Below are 20816 nucleotides of genomic sequence, written 5' to 3'. Positions count from 1 at the left end.
TAAAAAACATTACACTAACATGACACTGTCATTGGAGTCACTGGAGGCCGAGATACAAAACTGTGAATTGAACATGAATTGTAAAAGGTCTATGTACTGTAAGTATGTCATTGTACCCCCCCCCCCCTTTCTGTTTTATAATATGTTTAAAAACCTTAAGAAATTCTGGTTATAAAAAGAAACAAAACACATACACCTGAAATTCAGTCAGGCCTCTATCTAAATGACAGTGTGTTGTCAGTTCAAGTCCTCTGAAATTTCTTTCTCATCTTAGTGTGTGGAGGGGAACTAAGTGCACCCTATGGCAACATTAACTCACCTGGATACCCTGGAAACTACCCACCTAGCAGGGACTGCTATTGGAGAGTGACAGTGGAGCCCAGCTTGCTCATTACCTTTGCCTTTGGGACTCTCAGCCTGGAGCATCACCCTGACTGCAACTATGATTTTCTAGAGGTGACAAACACTGCCATACAGTTAGCTAATTGAAAAAAGAAATTATTCAGAATTAAATAGACACATTGGTTCTAAAGACATAATTCAAGTTATACAGCTAGATTAATTTAATACACTCATAATAATAATAATAATAATTTGATACAAGCAGGGTGTATATTTTAAATTACTTTTTATAGCAGAAGTACCCAAGATTCCCATTTCAGTCAGAAAAGCATGAAAGCATTGATGGAAAGGTCTAACATGGTAACCAGAGTATAAAGAAATACTGAAACATCTCAGTGTTCAAAGAGATGAGTGAGTCTGGGCTGATCAACAAAAATCAAATGAGACTGAACACTACTGACTAACAGCTTAGTGGACGCTTGTAGAAGACCAATACCCCTCATTGTCTGATAGTGCTTTCCTCATTTTGTCTTTCAGCACTGTAAAAAACCACCTGCCGGTTATTTTCTCCCCACATTAACAGCCGGTTCACATGTCCCATTCAAATGACTACAACATTTGTTCCTTTAAATATAAGCATATTTTAATTTAGAAGAAAATCAAAGAAATACATTTTTAACATATTAGCTTCTTTGATCTTATTCTTTGTTTATGTCAAGTAAAAAAAAACATGTAAATCTGTGCAGGACATGTTGGCCTTTATTTAGTGATAGAGGATGATTCTATATTATTTAGCTTAACATTGATATAATATGACAACATAAATATAAAACCTATAAGTACCTGTTTACATGAAGTGTATGCTTGTAGGGATTGGGATTATTAGGATGCCATGGTACAAAATGTACTTTGAAGGGGTGTCATGGTCTAAAAAAGTTCAGAAATCACTAATCCAGGATGTACACTTTAAAGTCAACAACTGCTCAACAAAGCAAGTTGCAGTAAGCCTCCAATTTACAACATACGACTAATGTTCTTCTGTTTTTTCTTTTTGGACAAATGTTGTAGATCCGTGATGGCCTTCTACCTGAAGACACAGTTCTGGGGAAGTACTGCAGTACTGCATCACCTGCCCCCCTTCAGACCACTGGTCCAGCTGCGTGGATCCACTTCCACTCTGACTTCAGTGTCTCGGACCGAGGCTTCCACATTACATATACAACATCACCAAGTAAGACACTGCATACACAATACCACCCCTAGAGACCCACCACAGACCCATTTTTGTCTGTTTTAGTGGGGGACAGGGGATCTTTGGGGGGAGATAGCAGAAAAACAATATATGCCATTTAGAGGTGGGATACATCTGAAAGCTGGGAACCTGAAGATTAATTTGAGATACCGCTCAGCACAATTGATGTTAGATGTTATTAATAAGCACTCGTTAGAAAAGGGGCACTACTTCCTACATTAGGAAGAGATGAATTACTATGATCATAATTATCACTAAATAAGTCTCAGTTTAGAAGCAGTGTTCTCGGCTCAATGGATCTTCGTACCACGTCAAAAAGAATACACCAACAACAACTGGGTAGAATTTTAAGACATTTATTGACTAAAAGTGGTTCTCCAGGTTGATGGCGAGTGAGGATATGGTCTAGTTACTTTACTCACTGCCTGATAATCTTTCGATGAAATTGGCTTTGGCCACACGTCAAAAATGTCAAAAATGTCAAAAAAAGTCAAAAATAGGCTGAATAAGATATCAAAAACAAACTTATTGGCAGGACTTCAGGCTCTTCTGATTGACTTCTGTGTGTTCATGGAGCAGTAAGAGCAAAGATTGGCACACAAAATATTAAAAGTAAAGAAAAAATACTTTTTTGTTCCCTGGGGCGAAGTCTGTAGACTGGACGTGGCGACGTGTCCCAGCCGACGTGTCTTTCTCTTTGTCTCACTAGTGAGGATCTAATTTCTAAATGATTGATTTAATTTCTAGTTTTACTGCAATGTTACATTCATCATCATGGTTTCATTCAGGGCATTTAATCATGATTATAAATTGTATACTGTAATACAGAGACACAGAACACAGAAGGCATTGGGCATTGATATTGCGTCAGCTTCATTCAGTAAATAAAGTGATTAATATGATTAAACCAAAAAATAATTGCTATTCTACTACTGTAGTTGGATAATTATAACTACACATACAAGGTTTCCCACAGCACTTTACAGCTAAGGCGGCCGCCTAAGCAACACACACATTCTGCCTTAACTAACGTCTTCAAAAAATAAATAAATAAATAAAATAAATAAATCCAACCAATGTCTGCAGCGGGCTGGAACCGCTGTGTCCGACTGTCTGACTTCGACCCTGAACACACCTGTAGCTCTCTGTACCTCCCGCTAGCATAACACAGACAAGCTAGCAGTGATATTAAGTTTAAGGAAACAAACACAGGCCGCTGGTTAAAACATAAATCTACATCATCTTAGGTAGAACCTGCTCAGAAAAAAACAGCGGAGCCCGAAAAACTAATGACACCGGCAGCACCATGTGATGTCAACATTAACAGCGTTAATCCTCAAACAGGTAACTGTGATGTTACTATAGTAACACATTTCAGGCTAACCGCCCCAGAGTATATGAACGGCTGCAACCATAGACTGTATAAAAGAAATGGACCCATCAGTTTGTGGACTGCTGCTCGGAAGCCAATAGGATCTGGGCAGCGGCATCTTGAAAATTTCAGGTGCATGCCGGGGAAAAAAAACACGGATTCTACTTAAATGGAAATGAGGCAGGGTCATGGGCAGAGTGGCTGAGGTTGCTATGGTTGTGACAGGCGGGGAGTTCCGGTCCTCTGAAATGAGGCCAACGAAGAGGTAACTTACAACTGCATTCTAACAAAAGGCCACCAGGGGGCGACTGTTTTGGTGTCAAAAGGACTTCCATCTCAATACAAGTCAATGGAGAATTCACCAACTTCTCACTCGATTTCTAACTTCAGTAAACGTTTTCAAAATATGTTTATGGTCTCAATCGCTAGTTTAAAGCCTTCTTCAATGTAGTTTGATGTTCATTTGTGAATTTTTGCCCTCCCTGATTTTATATTTGACGATAAAGCAGGGTATGCATTAGGGCGTGGCTATGTCGTGATTGACAGGTTGATTGACCAATGTCTTCGAGATCCAGCCCCCGCAACCTATCGCAACCTCTCTGCTCCGCCTATGGTCCCGCCCATGGCCCCGCCTCATGCCCATATAAGTAGGATCCATGCTTTTATTTTTCCCAGCATGCACCTGAAATTTTCAAGATGGCGCTGCCTAGATTCAAAACTATTCCGAGCAGCAGTCCACAAACCAATGGGTGACGTCACGGATGTTACGTCCATTTCTTTTATACAATCAATGGGCTGTGAGGGCTGGATCTCGAGGACATTGGGCAATCAACCTGTCAATCATGACGTAGCCACGCCCTAATGCATACCCTGCTTTATCGTCAAATATGAAATCAGGGAGGCCAAAATTTCACAAATGAACATCATACTGTATTGAAGAAGGCTTTAAATTAGTGATTGAGACTATAAACACATTTTGAAAACATTTTGAAAAGTTGTTGAATTCTCCATTGACATGAATGGAGATGGAAGTCCTTTTGACACCAAAACGGTCGCCCCGTGGTGGCCTTTTGATAGAATGCAGATGCAAAATGTATAAACCTCAAAAAAAGAGCTGAGCTGTTGTATTGGATTGAATTATATTGTATTGCACGTGTCCCTAATGAAGTTGCAGGTGACTGTAGTTCAGAGAATGAAACTACTAAGTGTATACTAAATAAGTAATTACTATATAGGTAGGTAGGTGTAATGTTTTATTGTCAAGGCTAGTTGCGTTTACCATTTACACGTGGCTGTTTTATAGCCTACTTTTGACAAGACCCCTCCCAGTCAGACGGCAACCCCCCCCCCCCCCCCCCAAAAAAAGGGGAATTTTCCCTCTTGGTCCGGCGAGCTGGGTAAAGCTTCTAAAAGAGAGGGGGAAAGGAAGAAGATAGCACACTTGCGTCGTCATCTGTCTGCCATTGGCACTTCGGAAGGACACTCGTGCCCCGCCTACTTGTAGACTGGTGATGAGCAAGGGAGGCAAAAAAAAGAGAAGAGAGCGAAGAAACCTCAGCCAATGAGGGATGAAAGTCTCAGGGGTTACCTGGGTTACTATGTTTGAGCATGTGGGGAAAACTCAAACTCAGGCCTTACTTTTTACATACAGGCCTTAGAAAACAAACAGGGGACCAAAGGGACCATGTGCTGCTGTCCAGGCCCAACAAAACCGTGTTCACACCCCTTCCGCCCTCATGTGAATGATACCTTTAATTGACAGTCTATAGTTAAATTAATGTTAAGAGAAAACTGCATGCTGTAAAAACTATTAGACACGAATAAGAGATTAAAGATACTGTTACAAAGCATTTACAAAGGGAGATACTTTAACAGTATTTGCAGCATTTTGCTTTTGTGAATGACACCCATAACAGCAACGAATAGCTGCCCTTGTGTGGACAGGTAATGGAAGCACTTATCCTGGTCTGTATTGTGTCTTAGGTGATCCCGGTTGTGGTGGCACTTTCACTGACAGTGAGGGCATCATCATCTCCCCCAACTGGCCCAATGACTATGCTCACAACCGCCAGTGTATCTATTTGATCACGTTGCCAGTGGGTGAGAAGGTGGCCCTCAACTTCACTAACATGAACCTGGAAAGTCACAGCAGCTGCACTTTCGACTATGTGGAGGTAGGATTAATAGAACTTGTTTATAACTCAAAAAGATTGTCTGATTTATTTCTGGAAATACGATTTTTTTCTATCCAGTCTCTGTTCCTTTTGTTAGGTTTATGCCACTAAAACCCAGGTTAAAGGGTAATACACCAGCACACAACAGAACAGTTTGGTTCTAACTCCAAAGGATACTGTTGGAATAAGGGGGTCTATAGTACCAGTGTTTTATGTAGCAGATTTAAGTTTTGAGATGGAGCATGTGGCTCATCCATCCATCTATTCATCTTCACCTCACTAATCTTCCACCATCTCTAAATATATCATGATCTAAACATTATTCCTCCTCATTCTTCACCAATCTCTCTGTCTGTTTCTTCTTTATATCCTCCTCTTACCCACTTCTCCTTACTCTGCCTCCTTTTATTCCAGGTCCGTGATGGAAGGATTGAGACTGATCCTTTGATAGGGAGATACTGTGGGAACTCCCTACCTGCTCCCATAGTCTCATCCTCCAATGCCGTATGGATTCGCTTCAGGTCTGACAGCTCAGTCAGCCGGGCCGGTTTCAGGGCGGTCTATGCTGTTGGTGAGATTCCAAATATTTACTCACGTGATATGTTTATCTATGGTTTATGTATGGTTTATTCTGTGATATGCTTCTGTGATATGCCTGCGAGTAAATTTCCAACTATCAATAAATTGTTAAAATGATGTTGGAAGCCAGCAGACCATTACTGCATCTAAATGACGTTAGTCGATGGCGAAGATATTAGAGTGAAGTTGTCACAGCTCTCCACCGCTGTTTGTCTGTGTTTGCTGTACAGAGGACCCAGCTCCACCCCCGAGACGGAGGAGAGGAGCAGTTAACATTAGCCTCTGCTGCTATTTGCTGTCATCATGCTGCTCTCCTCTGAGAGTCTTTACTATATAGGAATACTACTACTTTATTCCTCCTCGCTGTTCTGCATAAAAGGTCTGGACACTGAATGCGGGACAGAGTTGCTCCGCCAATAAGCAGCTACAGTGTGTTAGCAGTTAGCTTCCCCACACACTTCCACTCAACCCTGCAGCTCCACTTCAAACAACTGCGTGCTAATTAAATGTACACGAGGACATTGGGCAATCAACCTGTCAATCACGACGTAGCCACGCCCTAATGCATACCCTGCTTTATCGTCAAATATAAAATCAGGGAGGTCAAAATGTCCCAAATGAACATCATACTGCATTGAAGAAGGCTTTAAACTAGCGATTGAGACCACAAACACATTTTGAAAACGTTTACTGAGGTTAGAAAACATGTTGGTGAATTCTCCATTGACTTGTATAGAGACGGAAGTCCTTTTGACACCAGAATGGTCGACCCCTGGTGGGCCTTTTGATAGAATGCAGTTCTAAGTTACTTCCGCATTAGGCTCATTTCAGAGGACCGGAACTCCCCACCTGGTTTCAACTTAGTCCTATGCTGCATAGATGCCATCAGCAGGGACTCATATCGGGTAATGACTATGTCACGTGGAAGGAGAGTAGGATGGAGAGCAAGTTCATGAATCCTGGGGAAGATGCCCTCCTATTTGATAAAGGAAAAAATAAATGGCGCTGGGCAGCGTGGATAGAAAAGTTTGGAAAAGATGGTAATCCTTTTGGTAGCTGGTGTAAAAACTTAGGAGAAGCAGGTGCTTGCACGTTATGCTCCAGAAAGCTAGTATACGCAACTAGCGGGAAAAAAGTGCTACCACGACATGAATGAGACCCTGCTCACAATGAAGCTGATCACGCTCTCACACACACAACGCGGTTACCGGGAGCACCAACCACAGCTGATGTACCGGCATCAATAACTGACTGTGTGTGAGACTTGTAAATACGCATGTGCACATGCTGCGCATGCATTGTTGCAAGTTTTGGAAACCTGCCAACAACAACACAGCTCCCGGAGTCCTGAGAGAACGCTACATTTTCACTCTGACTGAGAGCGGGACAGAGCAGCCATCACAGCGGTGTGTGTGTGTTTGTCTCTCTTTCCGACTGAGAGCCGGACAGAGCCAACTACTGACAAATGTCCAGCCACGCCCATGTCACTTACGTCACATGTCCAGCCCCACCCATATCTAGTACGTAATTGTGGCGTGTTCAGGGAATGTTGGGAATTCAGAAACTCAGTCGAAACAGCGCAAAATGACTGTCGGATTCATGTTGTTATTCCCTCTGCTACATAAACACTTACTATACGAACGCTTAAAGATAAGTAGACTTGTTGAATTAGTAACGGAAACCTGTTAAGAGTTGAAACTGATTGTTTTACAATCTGTTGATTGATGTAGCCTACATGATAGTTTGTTATTGATCAATAAAATGACACTCACTTCTCCACTCCTTAGCATTCTGCTAGACCATTTCTAATAATATCAGGGGGCAGCACAGAGTCAAAAGTTTATGACAAGAACAAACTTGGCGACTGTGGAGGAGATATTGATAATGTACCTCTTGCATAAAAGACAAAAACGATATGTTTAAAGTTTCTAACCAACTCGCAAAACCTTTCCTCGAAAAGTTCCGCCATTGTTATTTCTTCCTAGTGTCTCACTAGAGCTACGTATCGAGTAGTGACAGCAACACTGCCCCCACGGTTTCCGGTGGTGCTACCCCGTCCGTATCCGTATTTAACGTTGAGCATAAATGGGCTTTAACACAGAATTGTGTGATCATTTTATACTTCATGCTTTATAAACAGTCCAACAAGACCGGGTGAAATTGTTATTGCAGTTTCAAAAGGCCCACCATAATCTGCAATTCATTTCCATATAATGTTTTGGTTGGTTTTTTTTTACCCTGCGAATGTGTCCATGCCACAGGATGACACACACACAAAAAGTTCAGGCTCAGGATTTTTTTTTGCTTTATCCCCTGTAACAATGAAGGTGTGTCCTTTTAGCCAATAACTAAATGTGTTGCAAACAGACAACTTAAATGCTAAAAACTCAGGATAGTTACTCTGAGCAGGATTTAGTGCCTTGCTGTGATGGGGCGTACTTTACTTTCAGCATGTTGGACCTGAGATAATACAACACCTAAGCCATCTGTAGAAGCTTCTGTAGACAGAATGGATGGTCAGCTGAAGTCAGGATCTGCAAGTGTGATAGACTCCAGAAGTTTGAATGAGCTGCACTTGGGTGTAACTTCCTGAATCTAACCTTGTAGATTTCCTAACTTTCCCTATGGTCCAGCAGTCAGTGTAAACAGTGGCTTGGCTATGCGGTAACAATTGTGAATGAACTGCTAATAGTACATGACCATGCCCAAGAATGATTTGACCTTCTTCTGACAGGATCCCATCCTCCATCATCAGATCAGATTCCATCATGGAAGCAGTTGCCTTGATCTTATCAGTTGACACATCATTTTTGCCCCATGTGTGCTCAGTTTGCACTCTCTCAGTTTGCGCTCTCTCAGTTTGCGCTCTCAGAGCCCAGAAGCTCCACCCTGTTTTTTCGAGCAGAGCAGATGATTGATCGGTTATTTAAATTAAAATTCAAAATTACTTTATTTATCCCCTAGAGGAAATTCAATTGGTCCGTTAGCTCTTCTGTAAATGATTGAAGAATTAGACAGCCTGATGGCTGGAGGAGCGAAGTATCCTTAAGTAGTTTAAGTTTATTAATATTAATCATGCTGCATGTCCAAGTGGCACTCAATTCAATACTGTATTTCCTTTTTTCCCCAGTGATATGTGAGGTGCACAAAGGGAAGTAGGGAACTCTTATTTTGATGGCCTGTCCTTATGAAGAACTCCTCTCTCACACAGTAAATGGCTTCTCCTGCACAGTACAACTTAGTCCCTCGTAGTAACTCGGTCTCTCTCACACAGTAACTTGTCCTCTCTCATGCAGTACAACTCAATCTCTCATGTAGCAAATTATCCTCTCTTATGCAGTAATTATACTGTACTCTCTTACACAGTAAATGGCAGTGCAGACAAAGACATTGTCACAGATTCAGGCAAAGATTTGAATTCATACATTGTCATCTATATTCATTCCAATAGCCATTAATTCTCCCTCTCCCCAGCCTGTGGAGGTACTTTGTCTGGGACTGGGCAGTTTCACTCTCCGTATCACCCCAATGCCTATCCCCACAACAAGGTCTGTGAGTGGGTAATTAACCAGCCCGAGGGCTTTGTGGTCACACTCAACTTCTTGTCCTTTGATGTTGAAGGAGGCTCCTGTCGTTTCGACTTTGTTGAGGTGCGTCATTGTTAATCTAATTCATACAATCACATTGTTGAATCTACCGGTAGTTGTGTAATATTTTACTTACATTTATTTATATATACATCTACTTCTACTGTGGTATTACTATTTAACTTGTATTTTCTTTATGTTTCGTGTTTTTAACTGTGTACTACTTTGAGATGCAGTATAAATTACAGGAAGTATTATGAGTAGTACTAGTAGAAGTAGTAGTGGTAGTAATATTACTTATTAATAGTAGTATTACCCATGACCTGTTTTGCTTTCGGTCCATCATATTGTACGTTATAAGTGTATGTACCAGTGGTGACACATGATAAATGCGAGAAAATGAAGCAATAATAAAAAATACACATAAATAAATGTGTGGTTTTGTAGGATGCCTAGAGAAGGGGATAGTGAAATCAGTTGTAATGGGGTTGTGTCCTCTGTCTTTCAGGTCAGGGATGGCTCAACGTCTAGCTCTCCTCTGCTGGGGACATTTTGTGGTGTTGACATTCCCCCCAGGGTCCAGTCTACCCAGAGGTCATTGTACATCCGCTTCAGGACAGACTCCTCTATCAGCAACCATGGCTTTGAAGCTGCCTATGGCTCTGCCTTGGAGGGTGAGAGCACTATCAATATTTAGCATACTTCACTTGTATGTCACCAAAGATTGTTCTTCTTACTGTACTGTTGGAAGAACTGCATGCATATTGGTGCAGATAACAAGCACAAACCTCCTACAGCATTTAAAAAAAACTTGAAATTAACAAGAATCACCTGTTCATGTTTGGTTTTAGAACAGTACATGATGTGCATAACATGACACAAGCCTTTTATCCAGTGTTCTTTTTAAAATGAGCTGCTTTTTCAACATTTCAAAATCTATCAGTCTCTAAGTTGACCAGTTATCCTTTTGCATCTGCACTAGGCTGTGGTGACACCCTTACTAGTCCTTCAGGTGCTATTACAAGCCCTGGCCACCCCACAAACTACCCTCACGGTGCCAACTGCACTTGGTACATCAGCGTTGCCCCAGGAAACCTAATTCGGCTGTCGTTTGACTCCTTCAACCTGGAGAACCACGTCAGCTGCAACTTTGATTACCTAGAGATATACGACAATGGCACTGTGGAGACTGGAGCCCTCATTGGCAGGTATATGATACTATGACAAGATGTAGTGCTTCCATCCAATTGACAGTTCATAAAGGCTTTTGAAAATCAGCATAATGTACATAATAGCTTTTTATTTGCTGTAAAACAATTTGGATGCTTTGTACAGGTACTGCGGGCGTTCGTTGCCTCCATCCATCACCAGTACTGACAGCCTGATGACCCTGCTTTTTGTGTCCGACTCAAGTTTAGCCAGCGAGGGATTCTCTGCCAGCTATATCTCCATCAATGCTACCACAGGTACATTAGATAAGATGAATGTTGTTGTTTCCCTAGGTAAACTTTTCTTTGCCTCAGCAAAGCTTTTATACAGCAGTAAAAAACAATAAGTGAGGGAAAAGTGGATGCAATTTAAGAGACATGAGATGTACCCAAGGAAACGAGGAAACATGATTTTATAGACTTTGTTTCCTCCGAGGCATCACCTGAAGCAATGTCTGTTTCTGATGGCGGTGGCAGCTCATCACAGCTGGATCAGCTGTCTGCACACATGCATTACTGCCAGATCAGCAGTTTTTTCTCTCTGCAGCCTGTTATGGCGCTATTCCACTACACAGTTCCAGCACGACTCGACTCGCCTCGACTCAGCTCGGTTCCAAGAACGACCTTTTCCATTACAAAGAAGTACCTACTCAACATGGGCGGGGTCGTCATAGCATGGCTCCGCGAAACTGCAGTGACTTCGCTTTATACGCGACACAAACACATAAACAATGGAGGACATGGAGGCAGTGGTGTACTTGCTGCTGTATGTGGCTTTTTGTCAAAAACACAAAGCAACAAAATTGAGCCATATGGCTGTTTCGCCGTTGCCGGTATTTAAAAATGCCGGGTTTGATTCTTGTGTGGGACGGCTCATGACTCTTCCAGCGACAACTCTTCTGACCAATCAGCGGCCGGCAGTCTGTTGACGTCACATTTAGTATCGGCTCGGCTCGCTTGGAACCTCAGCAGAGCAGGTACTAAAAAAGTACCAGGTACTATCCCTAGTGGGAACGCAAAAAAAAACGAGTCGAGGCGAGCCGAGGCAAGTCGAGTCGTGCTGGAACTGTGTAGTGGAAAAGCGCCATTATTTATATATTATTATACCTGTTTGACAAAAACCTGTCTTCCTGCTGGGTAGTCTTCTGTGTACTGCGCAGAGACATATGAACCATTACTACTGAAAGAATTTATTTGATTTATTTATGGTTTTTATTTATATTCTAACTGTGAATGCATTATACATGAAAAAGACAACTAATTGTATAGAATATAAATGTGTTTAAAATGTGTTTCGTGGTGACACAGACAGATATCAGTTAATTGGGGAAATAATATATCATGAATAGATAATAGAAACATCTTGATAATAAATGAAGAAGGTTGTTTAGAAAGTTGACCGACAATTAACAGATTTTTAACTAGATGGTGAATCAGAAAACAAAATATAGGCTAACACTTGAGTGAATGTCATGTCACACTTGAGTTTATTCTATAATCTGTCCACCACTTCAGTGTCAAACTGCAGTACAGATTCCAAAGATCTGGTCAAATTTCACTACCCTCTCATCATCTCTACAACATAAAAATGTTATACATGTATTTACATATAGATTGTATTCATCATTGAATTGTAATGATTTTGTACCTATTTTTTATCTTTCTATGAATCGATGTCTCAGACTGTGGTGAAACCTTCACCTCACCCACTGGATCCTTCAGTTCACCCAACTACCCTGACTACTACCCCAACAACAGAGACTGTGTCTACAAGATCATCGTGCAAGTCAACATGCAGATTATGCTCAACTTCACCAACTTTGAACTGGAGGGCTCCTCTCCTTCTTGCAACTTTGACTTTGTGGAAATCAGGTTAGTACAGACTTAAAATATTCAGTCTGAAATGATGGCCTATGAAGTGAGAAAGGCCATACAGTTTCACCTACTGCATGTCTGCTTCCATCAGGGACCCCTCAGGACTTCCAGTCACTGAAAAGTACTATTGTTTATAAATGCCATAAAGGGAATTTCTATAAGTAATAATAATTTATTATAATAATAACAATTTATTTTATAATATAACAATAATAATAATAATTACAGTCCTGTATAATATCAACATAATAACTTCGGGACATAAAACATATGAAGCAATTTTAAGACTTACAAAGCAATTAAATTACCACACAGCTTAATATTTTTCATGAAATGTGCAAAACACGCCTTTTCATACTAGTCTGTGGTTATTTAACTGGTATTGGTACATTCTGTGGAACGTCATTGTCAATATTTAACACTTACATTTTTGATGTTTCAGTGCACTATATAGAAAAACACTGTACCTTACCCATGAAACTTTTAACGGTGCATGATTTAACAGGCATCCAGTATATGAGCTAGTGATTAACCATGCAAAATCTGGTCTAAATGAAACCATAAAGGCAGGAGTGTAAAACATTTTGAAATTAACGCATTCATATAATAAACTTCACCAGTTTTACTGTACAAATCCACTATGTTTCTTCAAATTGAGCAGATCTAATATGATGCAAAGCTGCCATTCTGTGTATTGAATGTTATTATAAAAGTAGATTAATTTTATGGTCTCATCACTCATGGCATGGTGCACAGGTTGGAGGAGAGGAAAAGACGTGGGATGTTCATTCAAATGAGGCAACACAAAGCAAGTTGCGATTTACGCAAAGAATAAACTTCTCCTAACAGTTCAGTTGCTTTTATTGTCCCCTAAGGGAAACTTGACTTGCAGACATGTTATCAAAAACATAACATAATCACATGTAAAAAAAAACAAAAAAACAAGACAGACAAATCACAGACAACAATCAAGTCTGGCTGAATTAAAACCACTAAAAAGAGAATTTCAGACTGTGATTCAGTATTATGCAAATTTAGCAGGGTTATCGCTTGGACAAAGGAGTTTCTGGTCCTGTTACATTTGTAAAGTGGAACTCTAAATCTCTGGCCAGAGGGGAGAGTCTCAAAGTCGCAGTGGAGGGGGCTTACACAGTCTAGTATAGACCTAGCTTTATTGAGGACCTGCTTCTCAAAGATGGCTGTCAAAGAAGTCTACAGGGTTCCAATAAGCTTACCTGCGACCTTCACAATGTGGCCTATTTGTTTTTTATCCCTGACACAAATGCTACCAAACCAGGCAATAAAAGAAAAAGTCAGCACAGATTCAGTAAAAGACTTATAAAAAAGAGACATATGTTTATTGTCCACATTAAAAGAATTCAGCTTTCTCAAGAAGTATAAGCGTTGCTGTCCCTTCCTACAGACAGCCTGAGAGTTAACATCAAATTTGAACTTATTGTCAATCACTGTTCCCAAATACTTATATTGGGCAGTGAATTCTATTTGACTCCCTTTAATGTATGTGGGTAGGGTTGAGAAGGTTTGGGTTCTTCTAAGGTCAATAACCCTCCCATGCTGCTTTCAAATTGTTACTGAGGAGCCTGATAATTTAAGGCTGTGACAACCCGGATAAAACTCCCGGCTACACCGGAAACTGGACGCTCCTCGCGGGAAATCCGACTCTATTTGAGGGAGTCGGAAGGAGAGAGAGAGGGAGAGAGACATTTTTGAACTGAACTGAAAAGTGACTTGCTTTATTTTTTTTGGAAGAACTAAATTGAGAAGTGAACTGCCTATTTTGTGTTTGTTTATTTTATATTATATAGAAAGAAAATACATTTTTCCTTCTTACACGTTTCCTGTTTTCAATATAAGTTTATGTGTCTATATATCAATGTGGTTTATTTTAAGGGTGTATCGAGAAAAAAAAAAGGTTTGCCCTTGTGTGAGGTTTGTGATCTAAAAATCTTACATGCCAGGAGAGAGACCTGGCTAGCACCTCAGTCTTTATTCAGTAAAACTAAAGAAAGAGAATAAACAAACTCAAACCGTCACAAGGCTCTGCCTCCCATTATACTTTTAGAGATACTAGGAACCACAAGTAGACCTGCATGCTGGGAGCACAGTGTAGGTACATAAGGTACTATAAGCTCTTTAAGATATGATGGAGCCTGATCATTAAGAGCTTTGAAGGTGAGGAGAAAGATTTTAAATTATATTCTAGATTTTACAGGAAGCTAATGCAAGCAAAGTTAAAATGGGAGTAATATGATCTCTCTTTCTAGTTTTCGTCTGTCACTCAGATGCTAAAGCTAGCGGCTGAGCAGTAACAAATGAGACCAGCTGACCAACACACACTGCAGCATTAGTCACACCCCAGCGTGTTGTACAGCTGATGACTTTCCTAGAGCTAACGGTACAGCAGAGAGGTTGCTCTCACTGCTGATATATAATATTAACATTAATGACAGCGAAGCAATCTGCCTCCACTCATTTTGTTATTCTCATACAGGCAGGAGACTAAAAGATGCTTTCAAATTAATTAAATACTTTTTAAAGCAGTTAACTTTCGGCTGTGGACCATTTATCTTACCTGCCATGTTATGTTTCATATATTCATCAGCATGTGAGGTCATTGATAAACAATGGAGATGAGAGTTGTCATGTCACTGAAAACTTGTGTAAGACAATTTTTCCACACAAAAAATTGATCAGGAATTGATAAGGGAATCAATGAAGAATCGGACCGATAAGCAGAATTGTTAAAGGCATTGGTATCAATAAAATCTTATCAATGGCCATCCCTTATGTTTACCTGGGTTTCAGATTTTCAGCTGTTTCCCTTCTGTGTTCCTGCATTCCTCTTTAGCCTGCCCTGCATCATGTTTGTTAGCCCAGCCCTGCCCTCAGTGTTTTTCCCCAGCCTGTATCAGTTTTGTCAGCCCTGCCCTGTCTAGTCACCAGGGCCCTGTTCCATAAAGCAGGATTACCAAATAAGCCAGGCGTATTTTGTTAGTCTGGGTCATTTTCCAGCAGATTCGGTTCCATAAAGCAAGCTCAAAATAGTTCAAGCTCAGTTGCCACGGCAACTTACGCTGGCAAACTAACCTGGTTCGGACCAGCCTGAGTTGCTGCTTAGCCTGAAAGAAAAGAGATGATTTAATATATTACATGGCTTCATTAATCATCATCATTTAAAAAGAAACTCAGTTCAAATGAAGGAGGAGCTTGAACATGACAGAGCTGCAACAAGAGCACACCTTCACAGACATATCAGACCCATTCACTCGATCAGCAATGTCCTGCCAGCCTTTCTCTTGGGTTTTTTTTATTGTTTTTTGTGATCATATGTTTAAATTCTTCATATGTCTTCAGCAGAAGTGTCTGCTGGAGACTGCTGCTGTTGTGTTGCTCTTTTGTGGTAGATTTGCTCATGAATGGCGTGCACACGTAATTAGTCTGAATACTCCAGCCTGTCTTGAATTAGTTTGATTGCGTGAACGTAGATCTGCATTTATGGAACTGCTTTAGCCTGATCTCATTTGTTAGGCTCATTCAAGTCGGGTATTTGACAATAAGTGCTGCTTTTCCGAGCTTGCTTTATGGAACGGACCCCTGGCTTGACTCATTTAATCACCAGATCTCAGTCTTCAGACAGTTGATTGATCGAATCTATTGCTCTTGATTGGATGTAATTTTAGGAATTTTAAACCAGTGAATTTTTAACTTGAATATGACAAGCCAAAAAAATATGTCATATATGTCTGTGGTCATACATGATCACTGACATTTTGAATTCCCTCCATCTTCTGCAGGGATGGTGGCTATGAGACATCTCCCTTGATTGGTAAGTTCTGTGCCAATCAGAGGCCTCCGGTCCTTGTATCCCACAGTAACCGTCTTTGGGTCAGATTCCATTCTGATGCAATTGTGACACGTCAAGGATTCACTGCCTTCTGGGATGGTACACAGACTGGTGAGTGGACTTCTGCACGTCCTTTGGTCATACTCACACACAAACACATGTGCCTGTCCATATGATTTAATTTCTTTTCCTAAGGCTGTGGAGGGCTTATGACAACTGCATCTGGAGCATTTTCCTCGCCTAACTACCCACTGCCCTACCACCCTAATGCTGAGTGCTACTGGAACATCAGGACCAACCAAGGCAGCCAGCTTCTCCTCTCTTTCTCTGATTTCCACTTGGAGTCCAGCTCTGCCTGCTCTTATGATTACCTGTCTGTGAGTACTGTACCTCCATAGAATTTGAGTGCATTATAGAGTGGTTGATAATTTATGGACTGATCACAAGTTGAATATTGAAGTTTAAAAAAACATTGGTATTGCAAGAGTGCTGGGATACCTTTTGAAACTCCACAGATACACATGGAAAAGTAGGTAATGTATAATATACTGTCCATAATATAGTTAGTTTCAAACACAGTGGTAGAAACACATCTCTGTAGAGTTTTTATACACAAGTACATGTGTATAAAAAGTGTGATGGATAAGAATAACTACATGTTGGGAATAACAGTAAAGTTGGCATTTTACGCTTTACACATCCATGCATGTAAGTCAGCATTTAAAGTCTGTGTAAAGTAAGAATAAATATGTGTTACGAGTTTGACATACCACAGAAAAGTATTATTAACCACCCTACCAAAGTTGAATGATAAAAAAAATCACCAAAAATATGAAATTGGGCTTCAAAGTTGTATAAAAATCAGCCTCTTTTTCTACTCCCAAACGCTGTGGGAGTGCCCGCTGAGTTCGCTGAAACCCCGCCCCCTACCAAGTGTCACCTGTCAATCAAAGTCACCACCTCTACCAGAAACATGGACGCTATGTCTGAGAGCTTTCTGCCGCTAGCTCAGCTGCTAGCTCGGCGGCTAGCTCGGTGGCTAATTCAGCTAACTGGCTAACTGTAGACTGTAGTAGTAGTAGTAGTGTGTGCTGAATGTCTTTATACCTCTACAGCAGCAGGGGCGGGTTTATGCCAATCACTGATTTTCAGACTCGCCCACTAAATCCTGAACACAGAAATCTTGAAACACAGTTTGTGAAGCCAAGCTTCACAATTCAAATCTAAATGGTTGAAATGCTTTTTATAATTTTTTTAGAAATACATTCATGACCTATTTAATGTGTTTAGAAGAAAATGTCTATCGAGTTATAGTGATTCATGAACTCCAAACGAACAATAGTGACGTTTTTCTCTTTACAATTTACTAATGCAATAGACCAGTGATTGATATCATTTAAAGCTGCAGTTTCTAGTTATGAGAAAAAAGTGGACTTAGGTCGGGTTCACACCAGTCGCAGAAGCGCCACGATTAGCTGCGAAGCACCGAGGAGTGGAGCTATTTTCCTTTCGGCACCCATGTTAACCAATAGTGTCGTTCACATAGGAAGCGCCGCAGCGTTCTGCCCCGCTGCCGGCTCGCGCCGTGCAGCGATCGTTTTGCCGTCTGGACTATTTTCTCTGTGTGCCACGGCCGAAAGTAATCAAGCCGGACAGGAAGTCAAACAAAGCAACAACAAGAATCCAGTCGATTGACAAAATAAAGCATTTCAAAATATAAAACTATTTTTCAATAATTAAACACTCTGTTTGATGAATGCGGTGTGTGTGTGTGTGTGTGTCTGTCTAATCAGAGCACGAGATGAACACACACAGGCACGCGTGTGCATACACACACGCACACAAAAGAGGGAGAGGGACACAGAGTGGGTGTCATACACACGCAAACAGAGACAGTGAGAAAAAACTGCTCCAAGTGTGACAACAGATGAGCTGAGGAGCAGAGCCGCTTGCTGACCGGCGCGGAGAAATACGCTTCTGGTGTGAACTGAAGGGCTGTGGCAGAATTTACAAGCGCGGCTACTGCGCCCGGTGTGAACCTGGCGTTAGCCAAAAAATTTGAACGAGTACAGCCTCCAGGTCCCTCCTTCTTCCACTCTGCTGCGCTGCAGTCCGGCCTTCAAAGCCCCTCCCCACAGAGGAACCTGCCATGCATGCTGCAGTAAGAGAGGAAACCTGTGTGACCAGTGAGAGCAAAGCAGACGCTGCATGGGGGAGGGTTGCCGAGTGAGAGCATGCACTGTGCGGGGCAGGGGGAGGGAGGCTGCCAGCAGCATGTGTGCAGCGTTTTTGATCCTCCTCCTGGCTCTGATTGGTTGTTTTGATTGGTGAGCGGTGGATTCTTGCAAATCATTTTACGACCTCTGAGACTAATCCAGAGACAGTGAATTATGTCAAAGCTTATCTGTATCTTATTCTACTATCAGATCATCATGACAATTTGAGTAAATATAACACAAAAATAGTTACAGACTGCAGCTTTAATGTATTTTGTTTCCATTATTTGGCCTTTTTTTGTTTGTGTGTCTGCATTTGTGTGGGTGTGTCTGTCTATTGTTCAGGTGTATGATGGTAACAGCAGCAGTGCCACAGAGCTGGCTAAGTTATGTGGCAGCCAGCCACCCAGCAACATCAGCTCTTCTGGAAATCAGCTTTACATCAAGCTACGCACTGACAGCAGCGTTAGCACTGGAGGCTTCTTTGCAACATACACTTCCAGTACGAAAACATACTTACACATGCACTTTGTCCAGTCTGAAATCTGATGTCCGAAATGCAATGTTGTTATACGCTATTGTGCTAGTCTTAGAACACAAACATTTATGTTGCTGAAGGCAGTTGGATTAAGAATATTTTGAAAAATACCATTTTTATTACATTTTAAACAATGTGAGCGGAGTTACTTGAAAATACCATGTTCTCCAGTATAAGTAATCATCAAAGTAAATGTATTAGTACAAAAGAAAAAAAAATGAAGCTGAAAAAATCTTTTTGATTAACATGCAGTGACATTGTTTGACTACAGACAATGATAATGGCAATGTTACATCATGCATATTTTGAATGAAATACAATATAATCAAATTAACTTGTTACTATTAATTTCTGCACTTCTTTACTTCGTCATAATAACATACACCTGCATTTTCAAAAATAAGCTGTTTTATAAATTGATTTAAACATAAATCTTAATAGATACATGTCTAAGATGATGTGTTGTATTTAAAAATACAGGATATTAGTATTAAGCTATAGTCCCCTGAATTACAATCATGACTACCAGATATTGACTGAACTCCCAGAATTAATCTGAGATATAAACGTGTTGTTTGTTTTCAGAATGTCAAGGGGTGCTCATTTCAGGCCAGCACAGAGGAGTGGTGGAGTCACTAAACTTTCCTAACAGCTACCCCATCAACTCAGAGTGCAGCTGGACTATCCAGGCCAACAGTGGAAATACCATCAACTACACCTTTACTGCCTTCCAGCTGGAGGCCACTTCCAGCAGTTGTCAGTATGACTCCATCAAGGTACACAGACACCATTCACCTTGCTATGCTATTCTTCACTGTACAGTTTTAATGATTGTAGCAGTGTGTCAGTGGCTGTAAGTTACTTACAGCTGTAAGTTACTTGCAGACTCTACTTAATGCTGCTACCTTCCTACTGTATTCACATAAACCAGGCAAATCTACCAAAAGCAAACCAAAATATATACAGGTGCATCTCAATAAATTAGAATATCGTGGAAAAGTTAATTTATTTCCGTAATTCAATTTAAATAGTGAAACCCATATACTATATGGATTCATTATACACAAAGTGAAATACTTCAAGCCTTTATTTGTTTAAATCTTGATGATTATGGCTTATGGCCAAAATGCAGTATCTCAGAAAATTAGACCAATGGGTTAGACCAATAAAAAACAAGGATTTTTAATACAGAAATGTCCCCCTTCTGAAAAGTATGTTCATGTATATGCACTCAGTACTTGGTTGGGGCTCCTTTCGCATAAATTACTGCATCAGTGTTGCGTTGCATGGAGGCTATCAGCCTGTGGCACTACTGAAGTGTTATGGAAGACCAAGTTGCTTCGATAGTGGCCTTCAGCTCATCTGCATTGTTAGGTCTTGTGTTTCCCATCTTCCTCTTGACAATACCCCATAGATTCTCTACGGGGTTCACGTCAGGCAAGTTTGCTGGCCAATCAAGCGTAGTAATTCCATGTTCATTAAACCAGTATTGGTACTTTTGGCAGTGAGGACAGGTGCCAAATCCTGCTAGAAAATGAAATCAGCATCCTCATAAAGTTTGTCAGCAGAAGGAACCATGAAGTGCTTTAAAACTTCCTGGTAGACGGCTGCATACATTCTTGACTTGATGAAACACAGTGGACCAACAACAGCAGATGAATGGCTCCCCAAATCATCACTGACTGTGGAAACTTCACACTGGACTTTAAGCAACTTGGATTCTGTGCCTCTCCTCTCTCCCTCCAGACTCTGGGACCTTGATTTCCAAATTAAATGTAAAATTTACTTTCATCTGAAAAGAGGACTTT

At 40.8% G+C, this 20816-nt stretch overlaps 1 protein-coding gene across 1 annotated transcript in view; it reads left to right on the top strand.

Annotated features, from left to right (window-relative positions):
* The window catches only part of cubn (cubilin (intrinsic factor-cobalamin receptor)), a 148828-nt gene that overhangs the window by 35564 nt on the left and 92448 nt on the right, over nt 1-20816 (top strand). The window contains exons 15-27 of the mRNA XM_053342033.1: nt 275-456; nt 1411-1573; nt 4950-5140; nt 5555-5711; nt 9194-9369; nt 9815-9980; nt 10289-10514; nt 10642-10772; nt 12197-12386; nt 16205-16365; nt 16450-16631; nt 18816-18972; nt 19594-19784. Coding sequence (XP_053198008.1) covers nt 275-456; nt 1411-1573; nt 4950-5140; nt 5555-5711; nt 9194-9369; nt 9815-9980; nt 10289-10514; nt 10642-10772; nt 12197-12386; nt 16205-16365; nt 16450-16631; nt 18816-18972; nt 19594-19784 — 2273 coding nt within the window. The remainder of the gene's footprint in view (nt 1-274; nt 457-1410; nt 1574-4949; nt 5141-5554; nt 5712-9193; nt 9370-9814; nt 9981-10288; nt 10515-10641; nt 10773-12196; nt 12387-16204; nt 16366-16449; nt 16632-18815; nt 18973-19593; nt 19785-20816) is intronic.

The sequence above is a fragment of the Scomber japonicus genome, chromosome 21 (genome assembly GCF_027409825.1).
Source record: "Scomber japonicus isolate fScoJap1 chromosome 21, fScoJap1.pri, whole genome shotgun sequence".
Taxonomy (NCBI): domain Eukaryota; kingdom Metazoa; phylum Chordata; class Actinopteri; order Scombriformes; family Scombridae; genus Scomber; species Scomber japonicus.
Note: the sequence above shows the minus strand (reverse complement) of the source record. Positions and strands in the feature narration are given on the sequence as shown.